At 45.0% G+C, this 9,490-nt stretch overlaps 2 protein-coding genes across 2 annotated transcripts; both read left to right on the plus strand.

Annotated features, from left to right (window-relative positions):
* The first annotated feature begins 4,740 nt into the window (after positions 1-4,740).
* Positions 4,741-6,202, plus strand: LOC132356523 (RB1-inducible coiled-coil protein 1-like). Its single transcript, XM_059909370.1, has one exon. It carries the CDS (start codon positions 5,212-5,214, stop codon positions 6,034-6,036), a length of 825 nt encoding a protein of 274 aa, XP_059765353.1. The 5' UTR covers positions 4,741-5,211; the 3' UTR covers positions 6,037-6,202.
* Positions 6,203-7,675: 1,473 nt separating this feature from the next.
* Positions 7,676-8,978, plus strand: LOC132356526 (RB1-inducible coiled-coil protein 1-like). The gene has a single exon (XM_059909372.1). The coding sequence runs from the start codon at positions 7,982-7,984 to the stop codon at positions 8,804-8,806; it is 825 nt and encodes a 274-aa protein (XP_059765355.1). The 5' UTR covers positions 7,676-7,981; the 3' UTR covers positions 8,807-8,978.
* Positions 8,979-9,490: the final 512 nt, after the last annotated feature.

Consider the following 9,490-nt stretch of genomic DNA (forward strand, 5'->3'; position numbering starts at 1 on the left):
TGGTATCAGGATGATGGTGGCCTCGTTGAATGAGTTTGGGAGTGTTCTTCACTCTACTATATTTTGGAAGAGTTTGAGAAGGATAGGTGTTAGCTCTTCTCTAAATGTTTGATAGAATTCGCCTGTGAAGCCATCTGGTTCTAGGCTTTTGTTTGTTGGAAGATTTTTAATCAGAGTCTCAATTTCAGTGTTTGTGATTGGTCTGTTTATATTTTCTATTTCTTCGTGGTTCAGTCTCAGAAGGTTGTGCTTTTCCAAGAATTTGTCCATTTCTTCCAGGTTGTCCATTTTATTGGCATATAGTTGCTTGTAGTGATCTCTCATGATCCTTTGTATTTCTGCAGTGTCAGTTGTTACTTCTCCTTTTTCATTTCTAATTCTATTGATTTGAGTCTTCTCACTTTTTTTTGTGATGAGTCTGACTAATGGTTTATCAATTCTGTTTATCTTCTCAAAGAAGCAGCTTTTAGTTTTATTGATCTTTGTTATTGTTTTCTTTGTTTCTATTTCATTTATTTCTGATCTGATCTTTATGATTTCTTTCCTTCTGCTAACGTTGAGGATTTTTGTTCTTCTTCCTCTAATTGCTTTAGGTGTAAGGTTAGGGTGTTTATTTGAGATGTTTCTTGTTTCTGGAGGTAGGATTGAATTGGTATAAACTTCCCTCTTAGAACTGCTTTTGCTGCGTCCCATAGGTTTTGGGTCATCGTCATTGTCATTTGTTTCTAGGTATTTTTTGATTTCCATTTTGATTTCTTCAGTGATACCTTGGTTATTAAGTAGTGTATTGTTTAGCCTCCATGTATTTGTATATTTTTCAGAGTTTTTGCTCTAATTGATATCTAGACTCATAGTCTTACCTTGAGGCAAGTACACACGTCGAGTTTCCATTTAGCTCTAGAGCGTGACAGGATGAGCTCCCATCCATGCTTAGGAAGCACCCTGTTTATTAAGCAAAAACTCCATTTCTTCCTGGAGCCCTGACTATGGTTACTAGAGGCCGGTTAAAAACAATGATATTTAGGTAGCTTCAAGGCAGCATGAACGGAGCTTTCAAAATGGGAAAGCAAGGCTTGTGCTGTCAGGCCCCCATTTCCAGTGAACACGCAGCCTATATATATCCTTGTGATTTCTAACAAGTCAAAAGAGACTCTATCTACACACAGGTCTCTTCCCTGAAGCATCGTTTCTTCACAGGGTGTTCTGAAGGTACTGAACACCCTCACCCAAGGAAGGCTCTAAGTAGGCTATCGGGCCTTAGCCTCTTCTAAAATCCTGCAGTGTAACAGGAAGACCTGTGCTTTAGTAGCAGGAGGAATGCAAGCAGAATTTCTCCTGTAGGTATGGGGTCCTAGGGTATGAGTTTCTAGAAGGAAGGCGAAGCCGATTGTGTTTCTAAGTGCAGCTCCAATGAGGGCAATGAGGCAGACTTCCAAGGAATGTACGAAATGAGAAAACAGAATCCCTGGAGCTGTTGGAGCGCTGAGGATATCTACATTTCCCAAGGAAGGCTGCAGTGTGTTGCCCTACCCTCTGAATACAGAGAGTGACTGGGAAAGGGTACTGAGCCAGGATGTTTCTTAGAGGGCAGAGGATCCTGCTGATACTCACTGTATTTGTAGGCAAAAGTGTGCCTACACGAGGGTGCTACGTGTCTAGAAAAGTGAAGAAACGTTAAAGTAAAGCAGAACTGCGAATACGACCTAATGAAAACGGCTAAGCGCTTTCGCTTCAGCAGGGCTTTTCAGGCCTTAGCTTGAGGCAAGGACACACGTCAAGTTTCCATTTAGCTCTAGAGCAGGACAGGAGGAGCTCCCACCCATGCTACGGAAGCACCGTGTTTCCTTAGAGAAAACTCCTTTTCTTTCCAGAGAGCTGCCTACAGTGAATAGAGGCCAGTCGAAAAAAGTGTTATTTAGGTATCTTCAGTGCAGCACGCATAGAGCTTTTAAAATGGAAGAGCAAGGTTTGTGCCATCAGGTGTTCTTTTCCGGTGAACATGCAGCCGAACACCTTCTGATTTCTAACAAGTCAAAAGGGACTCTAGCTACACCCTGGCCCCTTGCTGAATCAACTTTTCTTCACAGGGTGTTCTGCATGTATCGAACTCCCTCATCCTTGGAGCATTCTATGTATGCTATCAGGCCTAAGCCTATTCTAAACTCCTGCAGTGTAACAGGAAAAACTGTGATTTGGTTCCTGTAGGAATGCAAGCCTCCTTCCTCCTGTAGGTATGGGGTCCTTGGGTAAGAGTTCCTAGAGGAAGGCGATGCAGATTGTGTTTCTTAGTGTAATTCCAATGGGGGCAATGAGGCAGACTTCCATGGCATGTAGGACGTAAGAGAAAAGAATCCCTGGATCTGCTGGAACTCTGAGGACATCTAGCTTTCACAAGGAAGGGTGCAGTGTGTGGCCCTACCCTCTGAATACATTGACTGACTGGGAAATGTTTCTGGGCCTGAATTTTTCTTGGAAGGGCAGAGGAGCCTGCTGGTACTCACTGTATTTGTAGGCAAAAGGGTGCCTACACGAGGGTGCCTAGTGTCTGGAAAAGTGAAGAAACGTTAAAGTAAAGCAGAACTGCGAATACGACCTAATGGAAACTGCTAAGCGCTTTCCTTCAGCAGGGCTTTTCAGGCCTTAGCTTGAGGCAAGGACTCACGTCAAGTTGCCCTGTAGCTCTAGAGCATGACAGGAGGAGCTCCCACACATGCTATGGAAGCACCGTGTTTCCTTACAGAAAACTCCATTTCTTTCCAGAGGGCTGGCAACAGTGACTAGAGACCAGTCAAAAACAGTGTTATTTAGGTATCTTCAGTGCAGCACGGATAGAGCTTTTAAAATGGGAAAACAAGTTTTGTGCCATCAGGTGTTCTTTTCCGGTGAACATGCATCCGAACACCTACTGATATCTAACAAATCAAAAGTGACTGTAGCTACACCCTGGTCCCTTGCAGAATCAACTTTTCTTCACTGGGTGTTCTACATGTAGGGAACACCCTTATCCTTGGAACGCTCTTTGTATGCCTTAGGGCCTAAGCCTGTTCTAAAGTCCTGCAGTGTAACAGGAAAAACGTTGCTTTGGTTCCAGTAGGAATGCAAGCCTCCTTTCTCCTGTAGGTATGGGGTCCTTGTTTAGGAGTCCCTAGAAGGAAGGAGAAGCAGATTGTGTTTCTTAGTGTAGCTCCAATGAGGGCAATGAGGCAGACTTTCATGGCATGTAGGCCGTGAGAGAACAGAATCCCTGGAGCTGTTGAAGAGCTGAGCCCATCTAGCTTCCTAAGGAAGGGTGCAGCGAGTTGCCCTACACTCTGAATACATAGAGCGACTAGGAAAGGCTTCTAGGTCTGGATGTTTCTTAGAAGGGCAATGGAGACTGCTGGTACTCACTGTATTTGTAGGAAAAAGGGTGCCTACAAGAGGGTGCCTAGTGTCTGGAAAAGTGAAGAAATGTTAAAGTAAAGCAGAACTGCGAATACGACATAATGGAAACTGATAAGCGTTTTCCTTCAGCAGGGCTTTTCAGGCTTTAGCTTGAGGCAAGGACTCACGTCAAGTTTCCCTGTAGCTCTAGAGCATGACAGGAGGAGCTCCCACCCATGCTATGGAAGCACCGTGTTTCCTTAGAGAAAACACCTTTTCTTTCCAGAGGGCTGCCTACAGTGTCTAGAGACCAGTCAAAAACAATGTTATGTAGGTATCTTCAGTGCAGCATGGATAGAGCTTTTAAAATGGGAAAGCAAGCTTTGTGCCATCAGGTGTTCTTTTCTGGTGAACATGCAGCCGAACACGTTCTGATTTCTCACAAGTCGAAAGGACTCTAGCTACACCCTGGTCCCTTGCTGAAACAAGTTTTCTTCACAGGGTGTTCTGCATGTATCGAACTCCCTCATCCTTGGAACGTTCTATGTATGCTATCGGGCCTAAGCCTATTCTAAAGTCCTGCAGTGTAACAGGAAAAACTGTGCTTTGGTTCCACTAGGAATGCAAGGCTCCTTTCTCCTGTAGGTATGGGGTCCTTGGGTAAGAGTTCCTACAGGAAGGCGAAGCAGATTGTTTTTCTTAGTGTAGCTCCAATGAGGGCAATGAGGCAGACTTTCATGGCATGTAGGCCGTGAGAGAACAGAATCCCTGGAGCTGTTGAAGAGCTGAGCCCATCTAGCTTCCTAAGGAAGGGTGCAGCGAGTTGCCGTACACTCTGAATAAATAGAGGGACTGGGAAAGGCTTCTAGGTCTGGATATTTCTTAGAAGGGCAAAGGAGACTGCTGGTACTCACTGTATTTGTAGGAAAAAGGGTGCCTACAAGAGGGTGCCTAGTGTCTGGAAAAGTGAAGAAACGTTAAAGTAAAGCAGAACTGCGAATACGACATAATGGAAACTGATAAGCGCTTTCGCTTCAGCAGGGCTTTTCAGGCTTTAGCTTGAGGCAAGGACTCACGTCAAGTTTCCCTGTAGCTCTAGAGCATGACAGGAGGAGCTCCCACCCATGCTATGGAAGCACCGTGTTTCCTTAGAGAAAACTGCTTTTCTTTCCAGAGGGCTGCCTACAGTGACTAGAGTGCAGTCAAAAACAGTGTTATGTAGGTATCTTCAGTGCAGCATGGATAGAGCTTTTAAAATGGGAAAGCAAGGTTTGTGCCATCAGGTCTTCTTTTCCGGTGAACATGCAGCCGAAACCCTTCTTTTTTCTAACAAGTCAAAAGATCTGATATGCTTAGAGCCGAATTAAACAAAGTGACGTCATTGCATCACCAAGCATTTGAAGTAGAAAGAGGCCTGAAAGAAGAATTGGCTGAACTGCAGAGTAAACTGGACTCAGAATTGAGTGCTCTTGAGAAACAAAAAGATGCTAAAATCACCCAAGAAGAAGAGAAATACGAAGCTATTTTCCAGAAACTTGAAAAAGACAAAGAGGAATGTGTCACGAGGCACGAACAGGACCGAGACCAGCTGATTCAGAGGCTTAATTGTGAAAAAGAGGCAGCTATTGAGACTGCCCGTAAAGAAATGAACTTGGAAAGAGAAGCTGTTGAGAAGGAGTTGTTAGAAAAATTTAAACATCTTAAGAGTCAAATAGCAAAAATCATACCATTGAATCTACCAAAGAAGATTCTTCAAGCCTAGTCGCTGAACTTCAAGAAAAGCTCCAGGAAGAAAAAGCTAAGTTTCTAGAACAACTTGAAGAACAGGAGAAAAGAAAAAACGAAGAAATGCAGAATGTGCGAACATCTTTGATTGCTGAACAACAGACCAATTTTAATACTGTTTTAACAAGAGAGAAAATGAGAAAAGAGAACATAATCAGTGATCTCAGTGACAAGCTAAAAAGCACGATGCAGCAGCAAGAGTGGGACAAAGATTTGATCGAGTCCCTGTCCGAGGACCACGCGCGCTTGCTGGAGGAGAAGAAGAGGTTGGAGGAGGAGGTCAGCCGGCTGCGGGGCGGCGGGCCTGTCCCCTCCCCGGGGGTGGCCACCGCCCCCGAGCTGTATGGGGCCTGTGCGCCCGAGCCCCCGGTGGAGGCCCCGGATGCCCTCGGCGAAGGCAGGCTGGACTCAGCACTGGAGACCAGCATGATGTCTGTCCGAGAAAACGTCCACATGCTCTCTGAAGAAAGGCAGAGGATAATGCTGTTGGAACGAACACTACAGTTGAAAGAAGAAGAAAACAAGCGGTTGAATCAGAGACTGATGTCTCAGAGCATGTCCTCCGTATCCTCAAGGCATTCGGAAAAGATAGCTATTAGAGATTTTCAGGTGGGAGATCTGGTCCTCATCATCCTGGACGAACGCCATGACAATTACGTGCTCTTCACCGTGAGTCCCACCTTGTACTTCCTGCACTCGGAGTCGCTGCCTGCCCTGGACCTCAAACCAGGTGAGGGGGCCTCAGGTGCATCTCGAAGACCATGGGTCCTTGGAAAAGTGATGGAGAAGGAGTACTGTCAGGCCAAAAAGGCACAAAACAGATTTAAAGTTCCTTTGGGGACAAAGTTTTACAGAGTGAAAGCTGTGTCATGGAATAAGAAAGTATAATTTATGGAAGAAATTGAGGCATTCTGTGACGTTTTTCTGATCTGTCCCAACAGTGCTCATTCATCACTCAAAAAACAGGCCATCTTTTTATATACAAGTCAACACGACAGCATACTTCTTTAGTGTATATAATTTACTTTTTACCTGGCTACATTTTAGGAACAATAAATTCATCAAAACCCTTGGCTGAGTTAAAAAAAAAAAAAAAAAAAAAAAAAGAGACTCTAGCTACACCATGGTCCCTTGCTGAATCAACTTTTCTTCACTGGGTGTTCTACATGTAGCGAACTCCCTTATCCTTGGAACGCTCTTTGTATGCCTTAGGGCCTAAGCCTGTTCTAAAGTCCTGCAGTGTAACAGGAAAAACTTTGCTTTGGTTCCAGTAGGAATGCAAGCCTCCTTTCTCCTGTAGGTATGGGGTCCTTGGGTAAGAGTTCCTAGAAGGAAGGCGAAGCAGATTGTGTTTCTAAGTGTAGCTCCAATGAGGGCAATGAGGCAGACTTCCATGGCATGTAGGACGTGAGAGAACAGAATCCCTGGAGGTGTTGAAGAGCTGAGCCCATCTAGCTTCCTAAGGAAGGGTGCAGCGAGTTGCCCTACACTCTGAATACATAGAGCGACTGGGAAAGGCTTCTAGGTTTGCATGTGTCTTAGAAGGGCAAAGGAGACTGCTGGTACTCACTGTATTTGTAGAAAAAAGGTGCCTACACGAGGGTGCCTAGTGTCTGGAAAAGTGAAGAAACGTTAAAGTAAAGCAGAACTGCGAATACGACATAATGGAAACTGCTACACGCTTTCGCTTCAGCTGGGCTTTTCAGGCCTTAGCTTGAGGCAAGGACTCACGTCAAATTTCCCTGTAGATCTAGAGCATGAATGGAGGAGCCCCCGCCCATGCTATGGAAACACCGTGTTTCCTTAGAGAAAACTCCTCTTCTTTCCAGAGGGCTGCCTACAGTGACTAGAGGCCAGTGAAAAACAGTGTTATTTAGGTATCTTCAGTGTAGCATGGATCGAGCTTTTAAAATGGGAAAGAAAGGTTTGTGCCATCAGGTGTTCTTTTCTGGTGAACATGCAGCCGAACACGTTCTGATTTCTCACAAGTCAAAAGGACTCTAGCTACACCCTGGTCCCTTGCTGAAACAACTTTAGGCCTTAGCTTGAGGCAAGGACTCACGTCAAGTTTCCCTGTAGCTCTAGAGCATGACAGGAGGAGCTCCCACCCATGCTATCGAAGCACCGTGTTTCCTTAGAGAAATCTGCTTTTCTTTCCAGAGGGCTGCCTACAGTGAATAGAGGCCAGTCGAAAAAAGTGTTGTTTAGGTACCTTCAGGGCAGCATCGATAGAGATTTAAAATGGGAAAGCAAGGCTTGTGCCATCAGGTCTTCTTTTCCGGTGAACATGCAGCCGAAACCCTTCTTTTTTCTAACAAGTCAAAAGATCTGATATGCTTAGAGCCGAATTAAACAAAGTGACGTCATTGCATCACCAAGCATTTGAAGTAGAAAGAGGCCTGAAAGAAGAATTGGCTGAACTGCAGAGTAAACTGGACTCAGAATTGAGTGCTCTTGAGAAACAAAAAGATGCTAAAATCACCCAAGAAGAAGAGAAATACGAAGCTATTTTCCAGAAACTTGAAAAAGACAAAGAGGAATGTGTCACGAGGCACGAACAGGACCGAGACCAGCTGATTCAGAGGCTTAATTGTGAAAAAGAGGCAGCTATTGAGACTGCCCGTAAAGAAATGAACTTGGAAAGAGAAGCTGTTGAGAAGGAGTTGTTAGAAAAATTTAAACATCTTAAGAGTCAAATAGCAAAAATCATACCATTGAATCTACCAAAGAAGATTCTTCAAGCCTAGTCGCTGAACTTCAAGAAAAGCTCCAGGAAGAAAAAGCTAAGTTTCTAGAACAACTTGAAGAACAGGAGAAAAGAAAAAACGAAGAAATGCAGAATGTGCGAACATCTTTGATTGCTGAACAACAGACCAATTTTAATACTGTTTTAACAAGAGAGAAAATGAGAAAAGAGAACATAATCAGTGATCTCAGTGACAAGCTAAAAAGCACGATGCAGCAGCAAGAGTGGGACAAAGATTTGATCGAGTCCCTGTCCGAGGACCACGCGCGCTTGCTGGAGGAGAAGAAGAGGTTGGAGGAGGAGGTCAGCCGGCTGCGGGGCGGCGGGCCTGTCCCCTCCCCGGGGGTGGCCACCGCCCCCGAGCTGTATGGGGCCTGTGCGCCCGAGCCCCCGGTGGAGGCCCCGGATGCCCTCGGCGAAGGCAGGCTGGACTCAGCACTGGAGACCAGCATGATGTCTGTCCGAGAAAACGTCCACATGCTCTCTGAAGAAAGGCAGAGGATAATGCTGTTGGAACGAACACTACAGTTGAAAGAAGAAGAAAACAAGCGGTTGAATCAGAGACTGATGTCTCAGAGCATGTCCTCCGTATCCTCAAGGCATTCGGAAAAGATAGCTATTAGAGATTTTCAGGTGGGAGATCTGGTCCTCATCATCCTGGACGAACGCCATGACAATTACGTGCTCTTCACCGTGAGTCCCACCTTGTACTTCCTGCACTCGGAGTCGCTGCCTGCCCTGGACCTCAAACCAGGTGAGGGGGCCTCAGGTGCATCTCGAAGACCATGGGTCCTTGGAAAAGTGATGGAGAAGGAGTACTGTCAGGCCAAAAAGGCACAAAACAGATTTAAAGTTCCTTTGGGGACAAAGTTTTACAGAGTGAAAGCTGTGTCATGGAATAAGAAAGTATAATTTATGGAAGAAATTGAGGCATTCTGTGACGTTTTTCTGATCTGTCCCAACAGTGCTCATTCATCACTCAAAAAACAGGCCATCTTTTTATATACAAGTCAACACGACAGCATACTTCTTTAGTGTATATAATTTACTTTTTACCTGGCTACATTTTAGGAACAATAAATTCATCAAAACCCTTGGCTGAGTTAAAAAAAAAAAAAAAAAAAAAAAAAGAGACTCTAGCTACACCATGGTCCCTTGCTGAATCAACTTTTCTTCACTGGGTGTTCTACATGTAGCGAACTCCCTTATCCTTGGAACGCTCTTTGTATGCCTTAGGGCCTAAGCCTGTTCTAAAGTCCTGCAGTGTAACAGGAAAAACTTTGCTTTGGTTCCAGTAGGAATGCAAGCCTCCTTTCTCCTGTAGGTATGGGGTCCTTGGGTAAGAGTTCCTAGAAGGAAGGCGAAGCAGATTGTGTTTCTAAGTGTAGCTCCAATGAGGGCAATGAGGCAGACTTCCATGGCATGTAGGACGTGAGAGAACAGAATCCCTGGAGGTGTTGAAGAGCTGAGCCCATCTAGCTTCCTAAGGAAGGGTGCAGCGAGTTGCCCTACACTCTGAATACATAGAGCGACTGGGAAAGGCTTCTAGGTTTGCATGTGTCTTAGAAGGGCAAAGGAGACTGCTGGTACTCACTG

The sequence above is a fragment of the Balaenoptera ricei genome, chromosome 21 (assembly GCF_028023285.1).
Source record: "Balaenoptera ricei isolate mBalRic1 chromosome 21, mBalRic1.hap2, whole genome shotgun sequence".
NCBI lineage: Eukaryota > Metazoa > Chordata > Mammalia > Artiodactyla > Balaenopteridae > Balaenoptera > Balaenoptera ricei.